The following is a 27,680-nucleotide window of genomic DNA, read 5'->3' as shown; positions in this document are numbered from 1 at the left end:
TCAAACACAAGCATTCATTTATTTCTACTGAGAAATAAAATATGCCAAACAATGCAAAAAAGCTATAGGACAGGACCAGAATCCCCATGCAGCTCAGAAGGCAGAAGAGGCTTCCTTTCTCACATATATACAGGCCTCCACAATGAAACTACACACAAGGTGCTACTTGTTGCTTGCCCTGGGAGTACCATTATGTAAAAGGGAGTGGGGAGTACCTCTAAATGTGGGGATACTGGTGCCTGTCACTACTTCTGGTGAAAAGGCACAAATAACCGAACTGGGCACCAGTAAGTTTGGAACACTTCAGAATCAGACAACTGGAATGGAGCTATAGGGCCTATCAAACCCCAGATTAACCTTGTGTTGTACCAGATGTGCTTTTCTTCAAAAGACCAATCCCACGGAAACTAGGAGGTGGACCCCATCAGCACTAATAATGGTAGCATTACTGTTACAAACACATGTGATTCAGAGATAAATGTGGTACAAGGTGGAACTAAACACAGCTTGTCTCCTGGAAAATGCAAAAGCCTCTAGAGACTTATACATTATCCTAAAAATTCTGAAGTGGTCTCCTTTCCCCACAACCCCCTCATATGTATGTTATTAAATACTCAAAATGTCGGAGCATACTAGCTAGATAAGACACATTAAATGAAACATCTGTCCAACAAAAATGCCAAACATCAGGGTGTGTTTTATTGCATGACGTTTGCATAAGAAAAAATATTATTGAAAACTGTAAGGCATCATGCAATCATCAATAAGCTAATTATTAACTGTACACTTAAGACAGGTGGACATATAATCTAAAATTTAAAAACTAGTTCCAAAATAGTACATAAAAATTTAACATGATGAGCTTTCAAACATGGTTTATATTTGTAGCTTCACGTTGTTAAAAAGTGCTTCAAATGTACTGCTGGAAAGTTGTTCTTTATAAATGGTGCTGGGGATAATGTCAGATTATAAACTGTATAAACTATTTTTATGGAATTAGAAAGCTAACATTCTGATACTCAAACTTACTTGAATCAGTTTTCAATTTGCACTCAAATTAAGTTGATAAAATATTAATAATCTAAAAAACATGTTTTCTAACCAACAAAAGTCTATTGAATTCAAGTTATGCATGTTGAGTGGATCAAATCTCTGAGTAGGCCTGAATGGTGAGACCTGGAACCGATGCAGGTGGTTGTTAATCAATGTATTGTGCCATCCAACGGAAACCTTCTCCATAGCCTTGCCTTTTGAGCACGCTGCACATGAAAACTTCTAAGGGTCGGGCATTCAGTTCTTTCAGAGATACATTGCCCTAGAAGGGAAGACAGACATTATATTATGATGGATGACCCCTTTATGAAATAAAAGCTCCACTTTACAGCTGAATTGCAGCTTCTACATCTCAGAACAAAGGGTGACTGTGCTAAGCCTTGACTGTTGGGCGGACAACAAGTCCCTTAGACACACAGGAAACCTCCTTTTCTCAGTGGGAAAGAGGGGAGTTTCTGAGGCACAAAAGAATGAAAATAATCTTTGACTTGGAAAAATTTAAGTTACCCAAGCCAGCTTCACTAATATTAAAGACAAACCTTTTTGAGTAGGTTTATGACTCAACAAGGCATTTCCTAAAAATGGGGAGTTGACTTATAGAAGACACAGAAAACAGACTAAAGTCTACCCTAACATCAGTCTCCTTCCAAAGAATGCAGTATTTCTCTACTCTGAAAATATGTGTGTGTGTATATATATATATACATATATATATATGCACACACATACACACAAACCAAGGAAATTTTGTTTGTAAACTCTGATATTTTTCAATACCAAGGTCTCTCCCTCAAACAAATACTAGTAAAAATGATTGCAAAAATAATGCATTTTGAAGCTTATTATAAAGTATTATGTTCAGGGATGCCTGGGTGGCTCAGTCGGTCAAGCATCTGCCTTAGGCTCAGGTCATGATCTCAGGGTCTTGGGGTCCAGCCCCGCTTCGGGCTCCCTCCTCAGTGGGGAGTCTGCTTCTCCCTCTCGCTCCCCCTACCCCCTCATGCTCACTCTCTTTATCTCATATAAAATCTTAAAAAAAGTATTATGTTCAGAAAATCCCCAAACACTGTTCAAATTTACATTTTATTTTTATTTCTGATGAACTTAGGGCCTAAATACATTACTGGAATGCTTAAACCTTTAAGTATATTATTTGGTGGCTAATTCTGAAAAACTAAGAAGAATAAACTTTGAAAGCTTTCATTCAGTTTCCCACAAGCATGAGCTTTAACATTTTTGTTATCCCTAAGAAAAGGTTTCATTCAGTGGTAGAAAGAAAACACATGAAGACTAATTTAAAAAGACCCAAATGTACAAATGACAGTTTTTAAGAAAAAATAATAATAATGGGCATAGTAGTTGGACAATAGTAATTTAAAGTAATTGGACAGTAGTAATTTAAAAAGACATTTGGTTGTACACTTGAAACTAATGTTACGTGTCAGTTATACCTCAATTTAAAAAAAGGCAGACCACCAATTGGACTAATCACCATGATTACTGTTAGTGCTAGTACTGGAATAAACTATTTCAGAAGATAAAAACAAATAAGGTATTAAATTAAAAGACCCTTACACTGTCAAATGAAATATTCACACTAGTAAAAAAAAAAAAAAAAATTGTTTTATTTACCTTTCCTGTTGTCTGACCATATAAACCAAACATCTCTCGTAACCTCTCTTCACTGATGGCTTCAGGTCTGTCAATCTTGTTCCCAAGAATTAGTATAGGCACATTAGCAATGGTTTCATCTGTCATTAGTGACTGAAACAAAACAAAATGAAAGACAAGATGTTGATATGAAACTATCTGAAGAGCTCCTTATGATAAGATACCAGTGAGTATCAAGGACTCATTCTCTATCATAGCACGTCAGTATTGCCAAATTTCTTTGACAAACTTTTCGTACATTTTAAAGCAAGCTCTGGGGCGCCTGGCTGGCTCAGTTAGTAGAACATGCAATCCTTGATCTGGGGGTTAAGTGTGAGCTCCAAGCTGGGTGGAGAGAGGAGTTAAAAAAAAAAAAACAAAAAAACTAAAAAACAAAACAAAACAGAGTGAGCTCAAAGAAACTGTAAGCTCAATTCTTCTGTTTCCCTATAGCTCCTTCTGTAACTGCTCAACTCTGCTCACTCTGTGAATCACTAAGGGACTCTAAAACAAATACCTTGAAGGTGAGCAGACCTGGTTTCAATTCTAGTTCTACTGTTTATGAATTATGAGATCTTGGACAAATAAGCCTCAATGAAGTTCAAAGAGAATTTGGAATAGTAGCACCTACCTTATGGAGTTGATTTGAGAATTAAATGAGTTAATATACCCGTGCCTGGCACAAAGTAGGTAGTTAGGAATTCCCTGACCTTGTTCCATGACCACAGAACCTACCTGGACTTTGCCACATGAACAGTTATTTGCCTGCTCTGGGCAGAGGCACGGTCAAGGTCAAATCATTGCTTTCTCTGTGGTCCCAGATCTAGCCCTGGCCTTCCCAGCTGATCCTGAGCCACTTTACGAAGCATCTGACCTGGAAGAGGGGGAGGAGAAGTGGCTACAAATGCCCCTACTCACTCCTGGAAGTGGTGACTAAGATAATATGTTATACCATTTCCAGGTTCCAGCCAACTCCTGAAGAAAATGGCATCTAGGATGACCAGGGACTCAAGACCAAGCCACTCCAGGTATGCCACAGACATGAAATATACTAGAAAGGCATGCTGCACAGAGTGAGCTTAGGTCTTCAGGAAGAAAGTCTGTGTTAGTATGTCCTCAATAGCTACAATTACTCCAAGCTACTGTCTCTGCATTCTAAGTGGAGTAACCACTGAGCTCCATAAATTGCCAGGAGTTATATCAGAGACTGCAGAAAAGCTGCACTCTGATACCTAGATCTCCAACCTATTTCCTCAAGCTTACCACAGTGATTCAGCTATGTTTAGTTTTAGTTAACTTACATCAAGTTCTTCTTTTGATTCTAACAGCCTTTCATGGTCTGCACAATCCACCAGAAATACAATGCCATTGATAGCAGGAAGGTAGTTTTTCCACACTCTTCGAGCTAACAAAAACAATCAGGAGTTAGATTTTATTTGCTGGTCAAACCTAGCAGATGGTTTGATGGAAGAGTCCAACAAGATATCAAGTATAATTATCCCTTAGCTGCTACCACTTCACTATATACTCAAGTTAATCTTTAACCCAGGGTTGCCAAATCTTTCCAGAGGACCGAGGAAGGCTTTCCTTGATGTGAGCAAGTCAAATATTTTACTCTGCCCCAATTCTCCCAAGTTAGAAGTGGAATTATTATTTGCTACCAATGGACAATGATGCACATTAAGTTCATTGGATGACTGCCACTATTTTTAAATTTTATTTATTTATATGCAGTATTCATTTTTTGACATTTTATCAGTTTTTTTGCCACTGATAAATTCGGAGTCAGTGAAAGAAGGAAATTTGTGGGTACAGATTTGTTACATTAAAATAATAAAAGCAAACTGTTATAACAGAAATTAAAGTCGATGAAACCTTTAGGGTAATTTTTTTCCATGACATTATTTTTAGAAAAGTTTTAGGGGTGCCTTAGGGGTAAGCAACTTTTTTCTGACTTCAGTTTTATGATATATCTTAAAAACAACACAGAAATTAAGTCTCAGACAAACTCCATTAGGTTCCAATTCTCTCTAACCATTATATTCTGGAAAATACTTCATATATATTTCAAATAATTATTATGTCTCAAATGTGCATTCACTAGCCACAACCAATCAAAATCTTTTCAACTATTTGTCTTAGGAGCTTTCAGAATGCCCACCAACTTTGTAATATTCACTATTTATGAATTACCATGTGCTGGGCACTGCCATGTCTTTTGGGGGACATAAGAAATAGACTTTAGTTCCGGAAAGTTTAGTAGAGGAGATAAGAGTCTTTTCCAAACTTGTAGACATTTACACAAATGCACTAAGCACCATGGAAGTATAATTAAGAGCACTCCCAGGTGAGAGTGGCTTCTCAGGGGAGGTAGCCATACTTACACTGACTGGTCCCTGAAGGTGGGTTACTTGTGTGCAGATGGGGATGGCATGAGCAAAAGCACAGAGGGGGAGAACATCAAGAGGGTTTTGTTTAGTTGGAGTACAGAGAATAGGAAAGGGAATAGAGGAAAATAAAGACTCAAAAAATAAGCTGGGATCAGATTACAGAGATCCCAAATGCCAGGTTAATGAGTTTGGCTTCCATTTTGTAGGTCAGCCATTGAAGGTTTTTAATACAGAGCAGTAACATCATAACATGATTATGACAATCAGTGAGATGTGAATTGGAGCAGAGGACAGAGGCTAAATTTAGGTTCATGCTTTATACCTAAAGCAATTCAGACTTAAATTGACCAGGAGTATCATGAAAATCACTTTGGTTTAAAGCTTATCTGGTGGTAATAATTCTTAAATTTTAAGTCTTCTCTGGCCTTTCTTGAACAGAATGAGATTTCATGCACTGGAAAATAATGGCCACATTTTTATTAAAATAAAATAAAGCAACTGTAAGAGTAATAGAATCTTACCTTGAACATGTCCACCCAAATCAAAAGTTGTAAAGGTCATGCCAGCAATGGTTAGTTCTTCTGAAGCTAAATAATAATACAAAATATTTTTACAACAAGAAAATCAGATATCCATTTATGGTATATATTGCTACTTAATGTTTGATTAACTGCAAATAAGTTCAAATCAGACATTTAGGAACTAATAAAAGAATCTGTTGTAATTAGATATACTTCAATTTATATTGACAACATAACACAAGTAATGGTAATATTCTACTATTCACTACCTTCCACAAATCCAACATTTTTTTTCCTTCTTTCTTTCTCCTGCTGAAAATATTAACTATTCAGATAATTATGTGTTGTGAAATCAAGTAACTGCTCCAACCTTATAATTTTTCCTGTAATTCATCTTAGATGACACCGGGGAAATACTTTTCTCTCATGGCTCTCATATTAGCAAGTGATAGTCTTTAATGATAAACACAGTTGCAAAAAAAATTTTTGCCATGATGTCTTCAAATTTTTTTCTGCTCCCTCCCTCCTTCTTCTAGGACTTCAAGTATAGGTTGGCTAGACTGCTTCGTATTATCCCACAGGTCACTGAGTATCTGTTCATTTTCTTTTCATTTTTCTCTCTGTGCTTCATTTTATATAGTTTCTATTATGTTGACTTAAGTTCACTGGTCTTTGCTATTTTGTTGTTAATCCTATGTAGTGAAAATTTCAGTTATTGTATTTTTCATTTCTAGGAGTTCCACTTGGTTCTGTCTTGTATCTTCCATTTCTTTCCTCATTCTTTTCATGTTTTCCTTCAGTCCTTGAGCACATTCATCACAGCTCCTTTGGGATCCTCATCTGCTAATTCCATCATCTTAGTCACTTCTGGGCCTGTCACTACTGATTGATTTTTCTCCTGGTTGTGGGTCACACTTTCCTGCTTCTTTGCATGTCTAGTCATTTTTCACTGGATGCTGGATTTCGTTGTATTCTTTTGAAGTAAGATGGACTTTGTTATGGCAGGCAGTTAAACTGCTTGCAGATCAGTTTTTAATTTTGTTGGGTTATCGTAGTCTTTACAGGTACTTCAGCCCCATTAATAAGGTATGATCCTGGGGCGCCTGGGTGGCTCAGTTGGTTAAGCGACTGCCTTCGGCTCAGGTCATGATCCTGGAGTCCCTGGATCGAGTCCCGCATCAGGCTCCCTGCTCGGCAGGGAGTCTGCTTCTCCCTCTGACCCTCCCCCCTCTCATGTGCTTGCTCTCTCTCATTCTCTCTCTCTCAAATAAATAAATAAAAAATCTTTAAAAAAAAAAAAAAAAAAAAATAAGGTATGATCCTTCTGGAGTCTCTCCTGAATGCCACATCTCTCCCTTCTGGCTGGTGGGAACATGAATGATTCCTGGGCCCATGTGAGCTCTGAGAATTATTTGGTTAACAGCTCTGCTACAATTATTCTTTCTCCAGAAATTGTTCTTTGTTTGGCCATGGGGAGTTTTACCCTATGCACACAGATTGGTATTTAGCCATGAACATTTCTGCAGTTCTCTGTCTGCAGAGCTCCTTCTCTGGTACTATGCCAAGCAAATTCTTGTCACCCCAGTTTCCCCATATTCTAGTCTCTCTCTCCTCAACTCAGCAAGACTACTGGGTCATGTTTGGGTTTCTTCTTCCTGCACCATGGTCTGAAGATTATCTCTGTGATAAAAGCCTGAATAAAGAAAGGTTTGTTTTCCTTCTCTCAGGAATCACAGTCCTGTGCTAAATACTGTCCAGTTCTGAAAACAGTTGTAGTATATATGGTTGTCCAGTTTTCTAGCAGCTTACAATGGGAGGATAATTCCAGATGCTCTTACTGCCCATAGCAAAAGCAGAAGTCCCCTACAATTATAATGAAAGGTTCAGTGTAATTTTAACTATTCATTACAATTGCTGAGGCCCCAGAGGAGTTTCTTGTTAAAAAATTCTTTATATAGACTCCCAACTGAATGAACCAATACAATTTGTGTTCAAAGTGTGTTCCTTTCCATAAGGAAAATATAACGCTTGGATGTGGTTGGGAAACTACCTTTATGGTTACAATCCCTAGTACACTCCCTACTTTATAAAAAGTCCCAGTTTGATTAAGACACAGAAAACTATCAATATCCCAAGGAGTATGCCCCTTCCCAGTCACTGTACACTCCCAGAAGTAATCTGAATTCTATCACTACAGGTTTGTTGTGCCTGTTCTAGAATTTCATATAAATGATACCATACAGTATGAAACTTTTTGTGACCAGTTTCTTCCAAGCATCGTAATATATATTGTGTATGTAACAGTTATTCCTCTTTCTTATTGAAAAGAATTTCATTGTTTATCTTTTCTTTCTTTCTTTTTTTTGGATGGGTATCTGAGCTGTTTCCAGTTTGGGGCTATTACAAAGAAAGCTGGTATAAACATTCTTGTACAAGGATTTTGGTGAACATATGTTTTCATTTCTCCTTGATAAATACTTAGCAATGGAATTGTCAGATCATAGGGTAGATATAGATTACCTTTTCCACATACGCTCTTTTTTTAAATTATTTTTTTTATTTGGGAGAGAGAGAATGAGAGAGAGAGAGGGAGGAGGGTCAGAGGGAGAAGCAGACTCCCCGCTGAGCAGGGAGCCCGATGCAGGACTCGATCCTGGGACTCCAGGATCATGACCTGAGCTGAAGGCAGTCACTTAACTAACTGAGCCACCCGGGTGCCCCACATATGCTCTTAATAATGAAAAATGTACGATAAAATGAACGCGAGCTGCAGGAGAGTTGAGATGGCAACTGTTTTGTGCCTTTTACTCCTCGTACTTAGAACAATGTGTGACATAAAGTAGGTGCTCAATAAATATTTGATGAATAAATAAAAGAGAGCAACATCAAAAATATGAAAATGGATGGGGCACCTGGGTGGCTCAGTTGGTTGCGTGACTGCCTTCGGCTCAGGTCATGATCCTGGAGCCCCAGGATTGAGTCCCTTATCGGGCTCCCTGCTCAGCAGGGAGTCTGCTTCTCCCTCTGACCCTCCCCCTCTCATGTGCTCTCTCTCTCTCATTCTCTCTCTCTCAAATAAATAAGTAAAATCTTAAAAAAATATATGAAAATGTGGGTGCCTGGATGGCTCAGGTGGTAGAGCATGCAACTCTTGATCTCAGGGTTATACAATGGAGCCCCATGTTGGATGTAGAGATTACTAAAAATAAAATCTTAAAAAAATTTTTTTTAAATTGATTTACACCTAATATAATACCACACCACTCTGTAGTCTCTTTCAACTGTTCTTGCATACAATTTAAATACTCAATTTCACAATGATCATTTTTTAATTGTATTGTTCTTGTATCAGAATCTATCTGCCAAGCCCCACTCTTGTCCTAATATAAAACAAAGATTTATCAATTTTATAAAATCTTCCTTTTCCAACTTCACTGAGTTTTATTGATAAAACAGTACTTTGTTTTTGTTGTTCTCCTTCCTTGTTCTCTGAATATTTACTGAATTAAATAACTATCATATTATTATCTACTTTTTGGTCCAGTGCTCCATTTTATACTAATTATTAAGTCCACACTCATTATTTCATAATTAATCTGTGGATTAGCTTGTTTTTAAACTCTATGTCTAAAAAAAATAAAAATAAAAAAACAAAACTTTATGTCTTTTTGATTCATAGTCTTTTCAAGTGACAGTAAGGTCACAGGTATTTATGAGTTAGGCTTCTGTTCTAATAATTTTGTCACTTTAACATTAACTTCACTTTCTCAAATAGTATCATGACATAACCTTATATGCTGGACGGTATGTATTAGTGATTTACAGAGTCATTGTTAATGTCTTTTAGGCAGTCTTTCTTAAAGAAACCACAGTAAATTATCTTTCAAATTGTTCTAAAACTTTCTGTAAATGTATCCATACGTGCCCTGTTTCTTGGAATAATTCTATGGTCTTTATATTAGATACTGTTGAGGTTTCTCAGAGTAGAAAAATAACTGGTTAATAAATGGAGAGTCACTAGCAAAATATAAGACTATAAGCTGTCCACTGAATAATGATTAAAAGTACAGTTTTAAAACTTGAAAGAAATTTAAGTTATCTCAACAAGGTAATGGTGACTATTTATAGCCTAAGCAATATCTCGTTGGATAGACCTCAATCATGTTATAATCCCTGAGACAGTAACTTTAATTCCTCTAGCTGGAGAAGGGTGTACTAACTGAAAAGAAGATATGTGTATTATTTTAAGATTTAAATATACTTCTTGGGAGTGGAGTGGGTTAGCTATGATTTATTATACTATTTTAAGAATAGGTCATATCACCTGATCATAATTTATCTACCAAAAAAACACCAAAAGGGGCGCCTGGGTGGCTCAGTCGGTTAAGCAACTGACTTCGGCTCAGGTCATGATCCCAGGGTCCTGGGATCGAGCCCCGCATTAGGCTCCCTGCTCCACGGGAGGCCTGCTTCTCCCTCTCCCACTCCCTCTGCTTGTGTTCCCTCTCTCACTGTGTCTCTCTCTGTCAAATAAATAAATAAAAATCTTAAAAAAAAAAAAAAACCACCACCAAAAGACAAAATTTTGGGTTAGTACCTATGAACTGGTATCACTTGATAAAGTAACATGTCGTATATGGGAATATACTTACTGGGATGTAACGTTGGGACATGTTGTCCAAGCCTGTCATCTTTTAGCATGTGTAGCAATGTTGTTTTTCCTGCATTATCCAATCCAAGAAATACCAATTTACCGGTTTTCTTATATAATCCTGCAGAGTAAGAGCTATGATTAGTCAAAATTCTATCTGACATAGATTATCCAAACAAAAGACTTTAAATAAAACTATAATATAACATTTACAGTTTAGTTATTTGTATACTTTTCCTAATTAGATTTTTTTTTATAAAGAAACACCTATTAACCTTTTGAACTTGTAAGATTTTATAAACTGGCTTGAATAAGCTTGAATTTCTAGTCTATTTTTAGTTTTGATTTGTAAATTCAAGTCATTTTTTTTTTTTAAGATTTTATTCATTCATTTGACAGAGAGAGAGAGAGAGAGAGAGCAAGAGAGAGCACAAGTGGGGAAATAGCAGGCAGAGGGATCTGACCAGGATCATGACCTGAGCTGAAGGCAGATGCTCAACGGACTGAGCCACCCAGGCGCCCCTCAAATCATTTTAAAACTAAACTCTGTCCCAGTCATTGAAATGTGTTACCTAAACTTGTCTCAATACCACAACGCTGATCCCCTTGACAATTTAGGAATAAATATCAATGTCATCTACTAGAGAAACAATCATAACACACTTGACATCACCTATTTGTGAAGCTGGACCAAAAGGAAAATTAAAGGGGCACCTGGGTGGCTCAGTCGTTAAGCGTCTGCCTTCAGCTCAGGTCATGATCCCAGAGTCCTGGGATCGAGCCCTGCATCGGGCTCCCTGCTCTGCGGGAGGCCTGCTTCTCCCTCTCCCCCTCCCCCTGCTTGTGGTCCCTCTCTCGCTGTGTCTCTGTCAAATGAATAAATAAAAATCTTAAAAAAAGGAAAAAGAAATTTTTCATGGATGAAAATAAGTTAAGCACTTCTGACAATAATAATCATAGTGAGTTTTTTCAATAAAAAGTTTGGGTCACTGTCAAATTTCCCTGAGAATACGGTTAAACTATTCACAGGTTTACATAAAACTAAAGCAAAACAAAAAAACCAAGCACATAATTTACATGTATCAACTAATACTGATAGAGGAAGTGAGAGAAAAAAGAGCGCTGACCAATTTATAAGAGATTGACATTTACTGCAAAATTAAAAATTGAGCTTTATTTTTTTTAAAGGCTTTTTTTCAGAGCAGTTTTAGGTTTACAACAAAACTGACAGTTTTAATATAAACTGACAAAACCCCCTGTCCCCACACATATATAGCCTCCCCCATTATCAACATCACTCACCCAATGATGAATCTACACTGATACATCATAATCACCCAGAGTTACCTTAGGGCTCACTCTTAGTGTTGTATATTCTGTATTTTGACAAACATATAAGAACATATATCCATCATTATAATATCATACAAAGTGTTTTCACTGCCCTAAAAGTCCTGTAACCTCTGCCTCTTCATCCCACCTTACCCCCACTGCCTGGCAACCACTCATCTTTTTATTGTCTCCATTATTTCTGCCTTTTTGCCTTGCCAGAATGTCATATAGTTGTCATCAGACAGTATGTAGCCTTCTAAGGTTGGCTTCTTCCACTTAGTAATATGCATTTCAGCTTCCTCCATGTCTTTTCATGGCTTGATAGCTCATTTCTTTTTAGTGCTGAATACTCCATTGTCTAGATGAACCAGTTTATTTCTCCATTCACCTACTGAAGGATATCTTGGTTGCTTCCAAGTTTTGGCAATTATAAATGAAGCTGCTATAAAACATCAGTGTGCAGGTTCACATTGTTTTCAGCTCCTTTGGGTAAATACCAAGGAGCACAACTGCTGGACTGTATGGTAAGAGTATGTCTAGTTTTGTAAGAAATCACCCAATCTTCCAAAGCGTCTGTACCATTTTGCATTCCCAGGAGTGAATGAAAGTTCTTGCTGCTCCACATCCTTGTCAGCATCTGGTGTTGTCAATGTCCAGCTTTTGAACATTCTAATAGGTATGTAGTAATATTGAACTTTATGTTTCATGTGTTTAATTGACACCCATGGAATTACATGAAGACCGGGGACATAGTAGCCATTCCAAAAATATTTACTCAATCAATAAATGAACTTTGAAAGACATTAGGCATTGTAATTCAGGCTACCCATTTAATAAGTTCATGCCAAAATAACACCCAATTCTTTATCCACATTGAAGCTTAAGAAGTAAATTGTTTGAAGACCTAAACTTTTGATAACCCAGTGACCAACAATTCTGATCCTAAGGAGAAGACGGTCTTCCATATTTACTTGAGCTGGGTACTAAATTTCTCACTTAATCATGAATTATGACTAATAAATTTTTATACATTTGTATTTTTTTTTTTTTTTTAAGATTTTATTTATTAGAGAGAAAGCAAAAGCAGAGGGAGAGGGAGAAGCAGACTCCAAGCTAAGCAGGGAGCCCGATGTGGGGCTTGATCCCAGGACCCTGAGATCATGACCTGAGCCAAAGGCAGACGCTTAACAGACTGAGCTATCCAGGCACCCCTACATTTCTATTTCTTTTTTTTTTTTTTTAAGATTTTATTTATTTATTTGGCAGAGAGAGAGACACAGCGGGAGAGGGAACACAAGCAGGGGGAGTGGGAGAGGGAGAAGCAGGCTTCCCGCCGAGCACGGAGCCCAATGCGGGGCTTGATCCCAGGACCCTGGGATCATGACCTGAGCCGAAGGCAGATGCCTAACGACTGAGCCACCCAGGCGCCCCACATTTCTATTTCTTAAAACGTTTCTACATCGATTGTTTCTAACCAGTGCAATCACAATCAATCTTACCATACTTTTAAGTAGTAAAAGTGCACTGGATAAGATTCCAAAAGGGAACACCTAGAACGTTTAAACTTTAATCTTTAAAGTAGGTTGGACTAAATCCTTATTTTGTGATAGGCACTATTAAGCAAACTGTTACACATTATTTAATCTTCAAAATAACTCTTGGAGGGTGCCTGGGTGGCTCAGTTGGTTAAGCGACTGCCTTCGGCTCAGGTCATGATCCCGGGGTCCCAGGATCGAGTCCCACATCAGGCTCCCTGCTCAGCGGGGAGTCTGTTTCTCCCTCTGACCCTACCCCCTCTCTTGTGCTCTCTCTTTCTCACTCTCTCAAATAAATAAAATTAAAAAAACAAAAAATAACTCTTTGAAGTAAACGTTATTATCCTCTTTTTTACAGAGGGGAACAAAGGCTCAAAGTTAACTTGCTCAAATGCTGAAGTCAGATATGAGATTTGAAACCATGCCTGAAGCCTAAGCTTTGGTTCATTTCATTTCTCTACACTGCCTCCTACTGTTAGCCCTATTAACCTCTTGCTCCTGCTTATGAGGCAATTTATTTTGCTTTTTCAACACAGTTCACCATAGATTAATTTTTCTATAAACTGAGATACAGATACCAACCTGTTACAACCCGGGTTATCCCAGTATAATGAAGTTTAAAATGTTTATTTCTGACCCAGTTGTTAAAAATTGTAATAAAATATTTCAGTCTGATAAAAATATTTAAGAATTCTTGAGGAGGTAATATAGAGAGATCTGATATTTGACCTGTAGTAGAGTGACAGTATAAAATGTGAAGAATTTTATTTTAAAAAGGAAAAAGAAAACCTTAATTTTTAAAAATGTGCAAACATTGAGGTTCAAATATGAAATAAAAATAGACTGACAAAATTTGATCTTACATTTTTATCCTTTTAATATATAGTAGTCAAACAAAATGTGTATTTTCCAAACAAAATTTATTTCCTTTGTTAAAATTATGTTTGTGGAAAAAGAGCCATTTATATAGGAGATAGTAATTCATAAGTATGGTTGTGGCCAGTTAGGAATTATGTTGACAACTCTGTAATTACATGAAATGCTTCTCTTTGTTCCAGTTCAAGATGATGATTACATGGAGACTAAACTTAGGGCATGATTTGAAAATAAGAGACCAGAAATATCTTCATTAATTACTATAATAAATTGTGTATGTTGTAACATAAAAGTTAATCAAAAGCTTGTTTCGCTGGAAAATGTGAGAAGTTAAGAGTGTCAATAAGAGAATGAGATGCTAAAGTTTTTCCTCTTTAAAATCTATAGAAGAGAGGAAAATCACTAGTGAGATTTGCTGCGTAAACAAGTCTCATTTAGCAGACTATACACTGCCAGTTATGATATACAAGGCACTTTATGGAACGTGTATTTTATAGTAACAAAAATAATGCAGAGAATTCCTGTGAGGATTAAATGAGATAAAGTATCTAAAGCACTTAGGTAAACTGGCTAATCAAAGGTAGCTATTCCTGTAAATAATATTCCTATCAACAATCTTAAGGGGTAGGACTTATTTTTAATTTACAGATAAGGAAACTAAGGTTAAGGTGGAGAAAGTAATTTGCCCAAGACTACATAATTTATAAGAGATATAATGAGTAACTGAACATGTTTGTATGATTTCAAAGCCCACATTCGCAACTACTGGGTTATATATAAAGAGGCTCTAGACAAATAAGCACTTTTATTTAAGTAGGATTAAATGGGATAACAATAGAGAACAAAGAACCAACATACCTAAAAACTGTAGCACACTGCTGAAACCACTGTAAATCCAGTCAAATATGAAGGACATATCCAAATCTTATATAGAGTCTGAAAAAGAAAGTGTTTTGAATTCAGTAGTCAACATTGAACAACATTAAAGAGGAACTCTGAGTAAATAATCCTACAACAACCTTACTATAAGGAGTTAGCCATTCTTACCAGGGTGGTCTAATCTGATCTATACTGATGCATAAAAAACAAAATGCCATTAAAATACCAACTAGTGGGGTGCCTGGCTGGCTTAACTGGTAGAACATTCAACTCTTGATCTCAGGGTAGGGAGTTCAAGCCCCATGCTGGGTGTACAGCTTACTTTAAAAAAAAAGGGGGGGGGGACGCCTGGGTGGCTCAGTTGGTTAAGCGTCTGCGTTTGGCTTGGGTCATGATCCCAGGGTCCTGGAATCGAGTTCCGCATCGGGCTCCTTGCTCATTGGGGAGCCTACTTCTCCCTCTGCCTGCTTCTCCCCCTGCTTGTATCCTCTCTCTCTCTGACAAATAAATAATTAAAATCTTAAAAAAAAAAAAGGGAGGGGTGCCTGGGTGGCTCAGTGGTTAAGCGTCTGCCTTCGGCTCAGGTCATGGTCCCAGGGTCCTGGGATCGAACCCCGCATCAGGCCCCCTGCTCAGTGGGGAGTCTGCTTCTCCCTCTCCCACTCTTCCTGCTTGTGTTTCTGCTCTCGCTAACTTTCTCTCTGTAAAATAAATAAATAAAATCTTTAAAAAAAAAAAAAGGAAAAAAAGTGAAAGCCCTCTTTCCATTTTTAAAAAACCAAAAAAATTTTAATTAAAAAACAAACTAGAGACCATTATTTGCCAATCAGAGTGGCAAACACGAAAATGAATTGTAACAGCCAGAACTGGAAAAGATGTCGTAAGAGAGGCAGTTAATAGCAGTATAAATTGATGCAAATCTTTTTAATAACTAATTCGCCAGTAATATATGTTATACTGTTTGACCCAAGAATTCTACTTACTTACTTATTTTTTTTTTTTTTTTAAAGATTTTATTTATTTGACAGAGAGAGACACAGTGAGAGAGGGAACACAAGCAGGGGGAGTAGGAGAGGGAGAAGCAGACTTCCCGCAGAGCAGGGAGCCCGATGTGGGGCTCGATCCCAGGACCCTGGAATCATGACCTGAGCCGAAGGCAGACGCCTAACGACTGAGCCACCCAGGCGCCCTTACTTACTTATTTATTTAAGGTATGCTTTAACTCACAACCCTGAGATCAAGACCTGAGCTGAGATGAAGAGTCGGATGCTTAACCAAGTGACCACTCAAACAACCCCCCAAGAATTCTACTTTTAGAAATTGTCCTAAATATGGACAATCTTTATGTATACAGATGTGCATCAAAGCATTATGTAAGAAAAATTTTGGAAATAATCTATATTCAACAGTAAGTTAAATGAAGTATATATGGTCTATGAAATAGGTACCAAAACCTTAGAGTAGGGGAAGGAAGAGCAAGGAGAAAGAGATGAAAAAAGGAAATTTATGATAGTAAGTTTCCGAGTCTGATTATAGCTACGTGGAGTAAAAACCCTCTTTCTGTTACTTTTGGTCCTTTGTAGTAAATGGTAACATGTGGTAAATTTCTGGGTCTGTCATCTTTCGGCATTTTTCAAATTTTAATCATATTACTGAATGTTAAAAAACATTTTCTTAAATCACAGTAGAACATGCAGAGTATAGTTCCGTATAGCATTTACTTGACATGGGCTTGATAACTAATAAAGCTAATATGGAAAGAAGAGGAAAAAAATCCTGGAGAAATGAAAGATCACATATACAAAAATACACTTTCAGATCAACAAAGTTCATTTTCTAGAGCTAAACAAAACCCAGGCCCAAAACTTGGGCCAAGTCCAAACAATTTGAAAGGTTCTGCTATCTTTGACATTCTTTAGACAAAGTGTGACACACAACACTGCTTTCTTTAACCACCTCTCAGTCAGTGGGCTGCCAACCTGATCCAGACAGGCCCACCAAACTCAGAACTGCTAGAGGATAAGGTGTTAAGAGATTACACTGCCTTGAAAATGAGAGACGAAAGAGACACCTACCTCCAGTTTAGAAGGTCTAGCAGTATTTACTAGGCGATTCCCTGGATCCAGGCAACAGCCTCTCCCTTCTTCCATCCCCTTACTTGAACTTGCCAGAGCAAAATTTTGCTCTTGCAACCAGTCCATTCCTGACTGAGAATGACTCACAAATTATAAAGTTTCATATGTCAGTAGCACAAGAATGAGAACTAGAAGAGCCACATATATATATACAAAAATCCAGGGACGCCTGGGTGGTTCAGTTGGTTAAGCGTCTGCCTTCAGCTCAGGTCATGATCCCAGGGTCCTGGGATCAAGTCCCACATCGGGCTCCTTGCTCAGTGGGGAGCCTGCTTCTCCCTCTACCTCTGCCCCTTCCCCTGCTTGTGCGTGCTCTCTCTCTCTCTGACATAACAAATACATAAAATCTTTAAAAAAGACTCTCTCCCTCTGCCTCTCACTGCTCACTCTCTCTCTCTAAAATAAATAAATCTTAAAAAAAATCCAGTACCTTAGAAGTTCTTATTTTACTCAAGTTGAAAATTCTATCTCATTCTATTATTATTCTAGGTCATGTAGAAATTGAAACTTGTAGTCACAGAATTATATACAAGTGGCTTATCTTTTCTGAAGATTTTTAGGTAAGATGTATGTTTTTCAAACAGAATCATAATTTTCACTCTAGGGAATCAAATAAAGTAGTGGTGTATTGAGACATTTTATTTAATTCAATAATAATTACCAAGTTCATATTATGTCCAAGGTCCTAAGCTAAGACACCATGGGGGATACAAATACTGATGATAAACATGGCTCTTTCTCTTGAAAAGGTTAAAGTCTAGAGAGGTAAGTTAGCTACACAAATGTAATTCAACTGAAAAATGTTAAAACTGAATAGGATATTATCTAGGATGGTAACAACTTACCCTATAGAATTTCTAAACTTATACAAACACAAAGAAAAAGACTGCCCATATTGTAAATGATAAGCTATTAGGGAATGAATGATCATAACAGTGTAAAATCAGAATAAAGAGAAGTAATGCAGTAGGAAGGGGTATGGTATGCTCACAAATGTACTTTATGCTCTGTATAGAAAAAGAAAACCAGTCCTCCTTGTCTCTACATCCAGAGTCCTATTTCCACAGTTCTACAGAGACAACAACTTGTAGCTAAGGAAAGGTTTGGTTTGTTTGTTTGTTTGTTTAAGATTTATTTATTTGACAGACAGAGAGAGAGACAGCGAGAAAGGGAACACAAAACGGGGGAGTATGAGAGGGAGAAGCAGGCTTCTGGCTGAGCAGGGAGCCTGATGCGATGTGGGGCTTGAATCATGACCTGAGCCAAAGGCTGACCCTTAACGACTAAGCCACTCAGGTGTCCCTAAGGAAAGGTTTCTTGGATGATGTTCAGCCTGAATCTTGAAGATTAAATAAGAGTTTGCTAAGTGGAGAGGTGTGAAACTAAGTGGGGACAGCAAAAAGTCAGGTACTGTGAAATGATGGGACAGGTTAGGGGGCTGCAAACTTAGCATCAGTCAACAGGTGCTCACAAGTGAGGCATAAGTCTGAGAAACAAATCTGATACTAAATTTAGGCATTTGGTCTTCATGCTTGCTACCCATAACATATTGACATAGGAAACAATACTGAATCAGTCTTTCAATCTAATAAAGCAAAGCTAACAAGAAATAGCAGCTACCCCCATGAGCATTATGATTTGTTGAAAGGTTAAGAACAAGAACTACGGGGTCACGTGGGTGACTTAGTCATTAAGCGTCTGCCTTCGGCTCAGGTCATGATCCCAGGGTCCTGGGATTGAGCCCCATGTCTGGCTCCCTGCTCAGCGGGAAGCCTGCTTCTTCCTCTCCCACTCCTCCTGCTTGTGTTCCCTCTCTTGCTATCTCTCTCTCTGTCAAAAATAAATAAAATCTTAAAACAAAAACAAAAACAAGAACTACGGAGCCAGGATTTTACCACCAACCTTAGGCAAGTTACTTCAGTTTCCTTACCTGTAAACTGGGAATAACAGTAGCTACCTGAGATGGTTGTGAAGATTAAATCCATTACTATACACAAAGCACTTAGCATCTGGCATGGAGGAAGCATTCAGCATTAGCTGCTCTTATTTCTTCTACCATGTGGCCCACAGGACTAGTCACTTTGTGAATGTCACCGCTAAACACCCCAACAACCTTTCAAAGTAAATATATTATTATTATTATATATTTTTTTTAAATAGGCTCCATACCCAATGTGGGGCTTGAACTGAGGACCCCGAGATCAAGAGTCATGCATGCTCTACTGACTGGGCCCCCAAGTAAATACATTACTGTTCCCATTTTACAGAAGAAGAAACTGAAGTTACAATAGCTAAGACTCAAGTATTAGGGATTGGCACATCCAAGTTTTAAACACGGGTCTTTCTGACTTCCAAGTCCGTTCCCTTTCTTTTACACTGCAGTGGCTTTATAACAAAGTTTTAAAGGCTAAATTTGTTTAAATGGTTACGTACCATTTTTTGAATCACTCCAGCTTATGACTCTGACATGTAATTCCTCCTTCTCCCTCACATCACACATCCAGTTAGTTATTCCCCAGCTCTATCAATTTCTTTAGTCTCAAGCTTTCTTTGATTCCTACAGGAACCAGTTAGTGAAGAACCTTAAATCACATTCCCAAACTACCATCTTAACTTCAAATTTTGTTTGTACCACTCTGTACACACCCTCCAGAGTGGCTTCATCAAAATGTCATCTTAGACTTGATTTATTGCATGGTCAGGGTGACTATAACTCCCAGCTTGCTGGGGACAGTCTCAGCAAAGTTAGCTCAGTACAATTATTCATAGTGCTTCCTTTCACTCTCAAAAGCATCCTGATTAGGTGTGAAATTATATGGCCACCCTATACCCATGGATAGAGAGCCACTGGAGGTCTGTGGGCTGAGAAATGATTCAAACTCCTCGTCCAATATTCCAGAACTTCCACTATCTATCTTTTGGTCACCTTTACAAGCTTAAATCTTCCCTACTTGTAGCTTTCCCTGGGCCAAAGTAAACCACTTGCCATTCACTGCCGGTGACCTATACTTTACCATCTTAAAACCTCTGCCCATTCTCCATCCCAACGAACAAATGAATTTCTCCCACCAATTCTGCCTAAAGGCCTCCTGCCTCAAGCACCAGCCAAATGCTATGGAAGAAATGAGTTTTCACTTGAGATGATCTTTAAGGGACAAGAGTGGAAGAACCAACAGAACCCAGCAAGGATAGAACTAGAAGAGGGGCGCCTGGGTGGCTCAGTCAGTTGAGCATCTGCCTTCAGCTCAGGTCATGATCGCGGGGTCCTGGGATCGAGCCCCACATCGGGCTCCCTGCTCTGAGGGGAGTCTGCTTCTCCCTCTCCCTCTGCCCTTCCACCCCCTTGTGCTCTCTCTCTTGTTCACTCTCTCAAATAAATAAAATCTTAAAGAAACAAAAACAAAAAACCAAGAAGAGACAGTGGCAGAAGTGGAAAGAAGTTAGCCCCATTAGTACCGCTGCAGAGATGTCACAGCTTGCTTTGTGACTAGGAGACAACTGCTGAGAGCATGAGTCACCCACAGCAGAGCGGAAGTCCAGGAGAGCCCAAGGCTAGTACTTAAAGCACAGCAGAGCTGGGTCTCCAAGAGTCATTAACTGTGTGACCTTAGAACAAGCTACAGTTTCTTTTGCAAACTCTCTCAGGGTGTTGTAAAGATCAAGTTGAGATAAAATGCACAAAATAAGTACTTAATACCTGGTTGCTGTTATTATGGAGAAGGAGTAGGACAGAAGGTCAATAGCTGGAGGCAGTAAGGAAGGAGTCCTCTTTCAAAGAGTTTGAAATAGAATGACAGAAGGATTTTCTTCTTAAGGAAGGGTAAGTATGTTGATAAGAAGGAGCTAGCAGAAAGGGAGAGGTTAAAGATGAGCGAGAAAGGTAAGGAAGGAATTGCAAAAGGGGCACAGTCTCAAGAGGAGCCAGGGCTGAGAGCACTTCTCCTCTAAGATTAGAAGGAAGGAGGGCCAGGGAACATACAGTGGAGGTAGCAGGAATCAGACTCCAAAAGTGAAGAAGGGGTACCGAGAATTTTCTGAGGAGCAGAGTGAAGATTCGAATAGCTACTGTGGGGAAAAGATCAAGTTAAAAGACTGCTAAAAAGAGCTGAGTGCTTGGCTGGGGCAGAAAAACATTCATAGCATTGTCCATCTGCATGGATTTCCAACCTCCCCCTCTCCCTGCCACTCCCTCCAGCAAGGATCAGCTTTACAGAACATGGAGTGAACAGGGATTAGGAACTGAAAAAAGACAAGGGGAATACTAGTGAGAGGCTGAAGTGATACGATCAAAAGTTCAGGCTGTGTGAATAAATGTATAAAGGCAGCTAGTACCTGGGGATAAACTGGGCAGCAAAGGCAGGCTTCTCACAGAAGAGAACTAAGAGAACAGGGGGAAAAGCTCTGGTCGAAAAGCAACTGTAGACATACATAATCATAGTAAAAGGGCAAGAAAAGTGAAAGGCGGAGCAGAATTGTGTCAGCAAACTGGAGGAGAATGTGGGGTTCAAAAATTCAAGAGGATCAGGTCTGGGTGGTGGCAAGTTCCAAGGCCCAGCTCTGGCACAGACAGATGAAAAAAGCTGGGGTGAAAGAAAGGGGAAGCCAGGCTACATGGTATACTGTCCACGCTGACAGCAGAATCACCAGGAAGAACGCGGGGCTAGAGAGAGCAAGACTGTGAATCAAGTGACAAAGTCCTCATTGAAGGGGTGCCTGGCTGGTTCAGTTAGTGGAGCATGTGACTCTTGATCTCGGGGTCATGAGTTCGAACCACACATTGAGGACAGAGTTTACTAAAAAAAGAAGTCCTCACTGAAGATGACTGTTAGTAGGTGAAAGCTATGAGACTGACAGAGAGTGGAATGGGGTAAGCCTTGAAGGAAAAACGATTTTTTGCATAAAGATGGTCCAAATTTGCTGTTGTAAAATTTGTCCCTAGAGAAATAATTAACATATATTGGAAACTCTGCTTTAGAAGATAATGAGATATTTATATTTCAATAAAGCTGTGGTTTCTAAGAACCTTAAAACAAGGTAGGAAGCATTAGTCATTTTAAAGTAGAAATAAAAATGCCCAACTAAGACTAAAAGTTACTTAGCCACAAACAGATACCTGAGCCCTGAGAACAGGTTACACAACACCATGAACTCACTATTAGACATGTGAAGAGCAAAGGTCAAGAATAAGGAAACATATACACGTCAGCAGATTTATTTATTGCATGAACAACAAACAGGAAAAGTGCCTATGCAGATTAGAAAAGTGATCTACCCCAGTAACATGAAAATCAGTAAAAAAGAGTAGAATGGAACAGAACCGCTCAGATTACAAATAACTGCTTAAAGCCTTCTCCCATTAAACTTACATGAGTGATTCCATTTACATGAAATGTCCTGAACATTAAGTTCTCAGAGTAAGTTAGTGGTTGTCAGATAAGGGAGGTAAGGGGAAACTGGGAGTGACTGCTAATAGGTACTGGGTTTCTTTTTGGGTGATGAAAATGTTCTGGAATAGATAGTGGTGATGGCTGCATAACACTGTGACTATACTAAAAACACTGAATTGTATACTTTAAGAGGATAAATTTTATGGTATGTGAACTATCATATTTCAATAAAGCGATTATTAAAAAATAAAGAAATAAAAAGTTCCAATGGTCTAAAAAGGCAAATATAACACCAGAGTAGCATTATAGAAACAATACATTATTAACTCTGGGACGCAAAGGATGGTAGAGCCATGGTGAAAGTTGAGTACCTATCCTAGAATTTTATTTATTTTTTTAAAAAAGATTTTATTTATTTGTTTGTTTGTTTGACAGAGAGAGACACAGCGAGAGAGGGAACACAAGCAGTAGGAGTGGGAGAGGGAGAAGCAGGCTTCCTCGGGGCTTGATCCCAGGACCCTGGGATCATGACCTGAGCCGAAGGCAGACGCTCAATGACTGAGCCACCCAGGTGCCCCTATCCTAGAATTTTAAAAATCAGGATTTAATATGCATCTTTTAAATACTATTATTTCATTCTAAAGCCAGTCTTTCTAAGCTCCAATTTCTTCTTACTTATAATAGGAATACTATTTGCCTCACAGAGTTTTAAGAATGATTAATTATGTGGGGCGCCTGGGTGGCTCAGTCAGTTGGGCATCTGCCTTTGGCTCAGGTCATGCTCCCAGACAGGGTCCTGGGATGGAGCCCTGCAGCAGGTTCCTTGCTCAGCGGGATCCTGCTTCTCTCTCTCCTTCTGCCCTTCCCCCTTTTCGTGTTTGTTCTTTCTCAAATAAAATCTTAAAAAAAAAAATGATTAATTATGATAATGTACCTGAAAATATTTTGTATACTACACAACATAAAGTGGTATTAACTCATTCCAACTAAATTAACTGAAATTCAAAACACAAACTTTATTTTTATTTTTAATGATTTTATTTTATTTTTTAAGTAATCTCTACACACCCAGCATTGGGTTTGAACTCACAACCCTGAGATCAAGAGTTGTACACTCTACCAACTGAACCAGGTGCCTCCTCAAAAGCACAAACTCTAAATGCCAATTTTCAAGTTAACTTCAATATTAACAAGAATATTGAAAGGGGGGATGCCTGGGTGGCTCAGTCGGTTAAGCAGCTGCCTTCGGCTCAGGTCATGATCTCGGGGTCCTGGGATCGAGTCCCATATCGGGCTCCCTGCTCAGTGGGGAGGCCTGCTTCTCCCTCTCCCTCTGCCCTTCCTCCCACCACCCCACTTGTGCTCTCTAATAAATAAAATAAATCTTAAAAAAAAAAAAATAATATTGAAAGGGGCGCCTGGGTGGCTCAGTCGTTAAGCGTCTGCCTTCAGCTCAGGTCATGATCCCAGGGTCCTGGGATCAAGCCCCACATCGGGCTCCCTGCTCCGCGGGAGGCCTGCTTCTCCCTCTCCCACTCCCCCTGCTGTGTTCCCTCTCTCGCTGTGTCTCTCTCTGTGTCTCTCTCTGTCAAATAAATAAAATCTTTAAAAAAAAATACTGAAAGATTTCAGTATTTTAATATGAAAAAAAATTTTTTTAGAGAGAGATGGGGAGAGAGAGAAAGAGGGAGGGGGAGAGGGAGAAAGAGAATCTTAAGCAGGCTCCATACCCAGAGCTGAGCCCAACTCGGGGCTCTATTTCACAACCCGAGCCGAAATCAACAGTCAGACGCTTAACCAACTGAGCCACCCAGGCACCCCAATATGAAGAAGTTTTTAATGATATTTTTCATGAATGTCTTTATTTATTAATATTTTATTTATTTATCAGAGAGAGAGAGAGGGCACAAGCAGGGGGAGCAGCAGAGGAAGAGGGAAAAGGGAGCAGGGAGCCCAATGTGGGACTCGATCCCGGGACCCTGGGATCATGACCTGAGCTGAAGACAGACACCCAACGAACTGAGCCACCCAGGCGTCCCATGAATGTCTTTAAGTATTAACGACACTGTCACTGACTGTCACCAGAAAAGGTACTAGAAGAGTTTCCTTCAACTCTAGGTAAAGATATTTACTAGAAAAGATTAATCATAATTTTCTACCCATCTTCATCAGGTTTATGATAAAAATGTGTATAAATTCCGTAAGATCAGTAAACTACCTGATTTAGAAATTATGCTCATTTAGAAATTATGCACACTTCTCTTTCAAATTCAAATAGTACTAGAAATATGAGACCAAACTCTGCTTGACCATGTTTTATAGAATTTCAGCAAGGCCCTGTGTATTACCAAGGATGGAAAGTAATAATGTTAAATGTTTCAAGACAGTGCTGACTTTATAAATATTCTCCCCTAAAATTCTTAGATTTTCTTTCTATAGCCTTTAAAATTTTGAAATAGTGATGCAAATACAAAACTCAAAAAAACATTTTATGATTAAATGCATAGCAATCATAGTAATGGGATTAGACCTTTGGGTTCATGTAATCAACCAAAAGTACAAACTCAAGTTTCCTTTAGGGAAAAATGACACTCGATTGAAAGGTTAAATCTGTGACAAATATAAATAGGATTTTTTTAAGAGTAAGAGAAGGAGGAAAGAATGCTATATTATGAATAAGGTTGTTGTGAGTCTGAGTACTGAACTTGCCTATACTGAATTAAATGAAAATCGAGGGGCGCCTGGGTGGATCAGTCTTTAAGCGTCTGCCTTTGGCTCAGGTCATGATCCCAGGGTCCTGGGATAGAGTCCCACATCAGGCTCCCTGCTCAGCAGGAAGCCTGCTTCTTCCTCTCCCACTCCCCCACTCCCCCTGCTTGTGTTCCTGCTCTCGCTGTCTCTCTCTCAAATAAATAAATAAAATCTAAAAAAAAAAAAAACACCTGAAAATTGATATAAGCAGTGACAAATTCAATCCTTAAAATACTTTTTTAAAAAAGCTCTAGGCCCAACATGGGGCTTGAACTCATGACCCCAAGATCAAGAGTGGCATTCCCCCACTGAGCAAGCCAGAAGCCCCATTAAAAATTTTTTTTTTGGGGGGCGCCTGGGTGGCTCAGTTGGTTAAGCGGCTGCCTTCGGCTCAGGTCATGATCCCAGGGTCCTGGGATCGAGTCCCGCATCGGGCTCCCTGCTCTGCGGGGTGCCTGCTTCTCCCTCTCCCTCTGCCTGCTTCTCTGCCTACTTGTGTTCTCTCTATCTCTCTGTCAAATAAATAAATAAAATCTTTAAAAAAAAAAAAAAAATTTTTTTTTTTTTAAGATTTTATTTATTTGACAGAGAGAGACACAGCGAGAGAGGGAACACAAACGGGGGGAGAAGGAGAAGCAGACTCCCGGCTGAGCAGGGAGCCCGATGGGGGGACTCGATCCCAGGACCCTGAGATCATGACCTGAGCTGAAGGCAGATGCTTAACGACTGAGCCACCCAGGCGCCCCCTCCCCCTTAAAATACTCTTAATTGAAATTGTTTTAAAAGCTACACACAACAAAGAGAAAGTTTTCTTTTTTTTCAAATTTTTATTTAAATTCTAGTTAACATACAGTGCATATTGGTTTCAGGAGAAGAATTCAGTGGTTCATCACTTACAAGAGAAATTTTTCAAATGCATGATTTTAAAGGTGTTTGCTTAGTAATGTTTTGCAGAGAAATCATTTAAATGAGTATCAACCAAGTATACTCAAAGAAGAGGGTGGAGAAATAGTCATTATACAGAATTCTGATTTATAAACTTCAAATGATGTGGCAGTGATTTTCATTTCTGATAGCCTAATCTTTTGTCTCAATTCCTGCTTGAAGTGCAAGGAAAGGATGGTTAAAATGTACTTTTTTCAACTGCTCATCTTTGTAATTATTAACAACGCTTCTCTAACATTTCTAAAATGAAGTCAAAACATTCCTTTTCTGCAAACTCAGAAAATGCCACTGAACTATAAGATTAGTTTTTAAAGTTCCAAATATTTTGGTAATGAATGTAAATCCTCAAAACAGTATTAGATACACACATTGCTTTGCTATGTCAGCAACACTAATTACTGACAAATTATAAGTCTCCCCTTATTCCCCATCTGTAAAATAGAGATGATACCATTACCTTCCTTAATGAATTGTTGTGCGAATGGCTAGCACCTCACACATAGGAGACAGTTAGTAAGTATTTCCTTTTCTTTCATACCTTTTTTTTTTAAAGATTTTATTTATTTATTTAAGAGAGAGAGCGCGCACAAGCCAGGGGGAGAGGCAGAGGGAAAAGCCGACTCCCCGCTGAGCAGGACCCTGGGATCATGACCTGAGCCAAAGGCCGATGCTTAACCGACTGAGCCACCCAGGCGCCCCTTCTTTCATACCCTTAGCTGGTATTTTAACACTGAACTTAGGATATTCTTCTGAGTAAGACACGTGGTAATACTGAGCTTGACAGGTAAATATGCAAATAATACTAGGTTTAATTTTTCAAGTTAAAAGGATTCCCTCACCTCGTTTTGCCCAATGCACCAAATACCTTACGTTCCTAATGAGTTTGGTTCTTCGGGCCAATGAGGTCAGAGTTTCAGCTGTTGTCAAAACAAATTTCTATGTTGTTCAAAAATCTTGGAACAATTTATAAATCATTTCAGTTTTCCCCCAACCTGTTTATCCTTTCTCCCACTCAGCTGGGACTTGGGCTATGGCCAAACGTTAACTTCTACTAGTAAAGAAGCTCACTTTGCCGCCACACTAATTGGGAGAACTGAAAACACCGCGTCACAGGGTCTTGAACTGTCAATGATCCCCGCCGCCTTCACCTGATCAGGTGAGGAAACTGAGGCTGAGGGGAAGGAAGAGCTTATCTACGCCTTACAGTCAGTTCATTCTTTTCTGAAATGACACCGTTTGACAGCAGCAGGTGTACTATCCAGAGGACTCTAACAGCGACCACCGCAGAGCAGGAAAGGAACCCGTTCCTCTTAGTGCCGCCTGACTCCAGAGAGGAAAACAGGGACCCCTTCCCGCCTGGTCACAAGCAGGGGCCCCGGTGGGCTCAGGCCCGAAAAGTGCACCTTCCCTGGGATCCACAGCTGCCGCCTGCCGGTTCTACCGGGAGAAGAGACCGCCACTCACCTGCGAATGGAGAGAGCGCAATTCCTCACCTGGCGACCGCCCTACACCCGTCTAGTTCGAACTGGAAAGCGCGATGGCTGCCGATGTCCCAGCTCCCGTCAGCTCCTTCCG

The 27,680-nt window shown here is 39.1% G+C and overlaps 1 protein-coding gene across 2 annotated transcripts; it reads right to left on the bottom strand.

The window, feature by feature from the left end:
- SAR1B (secretion associated Ras related GTPase 1B) lies at positions 1-27,680 on the bottom strand. Of its 2 annotated transcripts, none has more exons than XM_032425301.1 (7): positions 27,599-27,680; positions 14,867-14,944; positions 10,267-10,386; positions 5,615-5,680; positions 4,005-4,108; positions 2,686-2,817; positions 1-1,315 (listed from the first exon to the last, which is right to left on the bottom strand). In XM_032425301.1, the coding sequence occupies exons 2-7, from the start codon at positions 14,922-14,924 to the stop codon at positions 1,199-1,201; spliced, it is 597 nt and encodes a 198-aa protein (XP_032281192.1). In that variant the 5' UTR covers positions 14,925-14,944; positions 27,599-27,680; the 3' UTR covers positions 1-1,198. The 2 variants fall into 2 exon arrangements, with proteins under 2 accessions (XP_032281192.1, XP_032281191.1); XM_032425300.1 differs by having other exon boundaries at positions 27,570-27,675.

This window comes from Phoca vitulina, unplaced genomic scaffold (assembly GCF_004348235.1).
Source record: "Phoca vitulina isolate PV1807 unplaced genomic scaffold, GSC_HSeal_1.0 scaffold32, whole genome shotgun sequence".
Taxonomy (NCBI): Eukaryota; Metazoa; Chordata; class Mammalia; order Carnivora; family Phocidae; genus Phoca; species Phoca vitulina.
This window is presented reverse-complemented; position numbering and strand designations above follow the sequence as displayed.

Excerpts from the sequence above, each read along its gene's own strand:
- SAR1B (XM_032425301.1), bottom strand. The coding sequence starts at position 14,924 with ATGTCCTTCATATTTGACTGGATTTACAGTGGTTTCAGCAGTGTGCTA. Across the intron at positions 5,681-10,266 it reads TGTCCCAACGTTACATCCCA|CTTCAGAAGAACTAACCATT; the intron begins GTAAGTATATTC and ends ATTATTATTTAG. Across the intron at positions 1,316-2,685 it reads ATGGTCAGACAACAGGAAAG|GGCAATGTATCTCTGAAAGA; the intron begins GTAAATAAAACA and ends CTTCCCTTCTAG.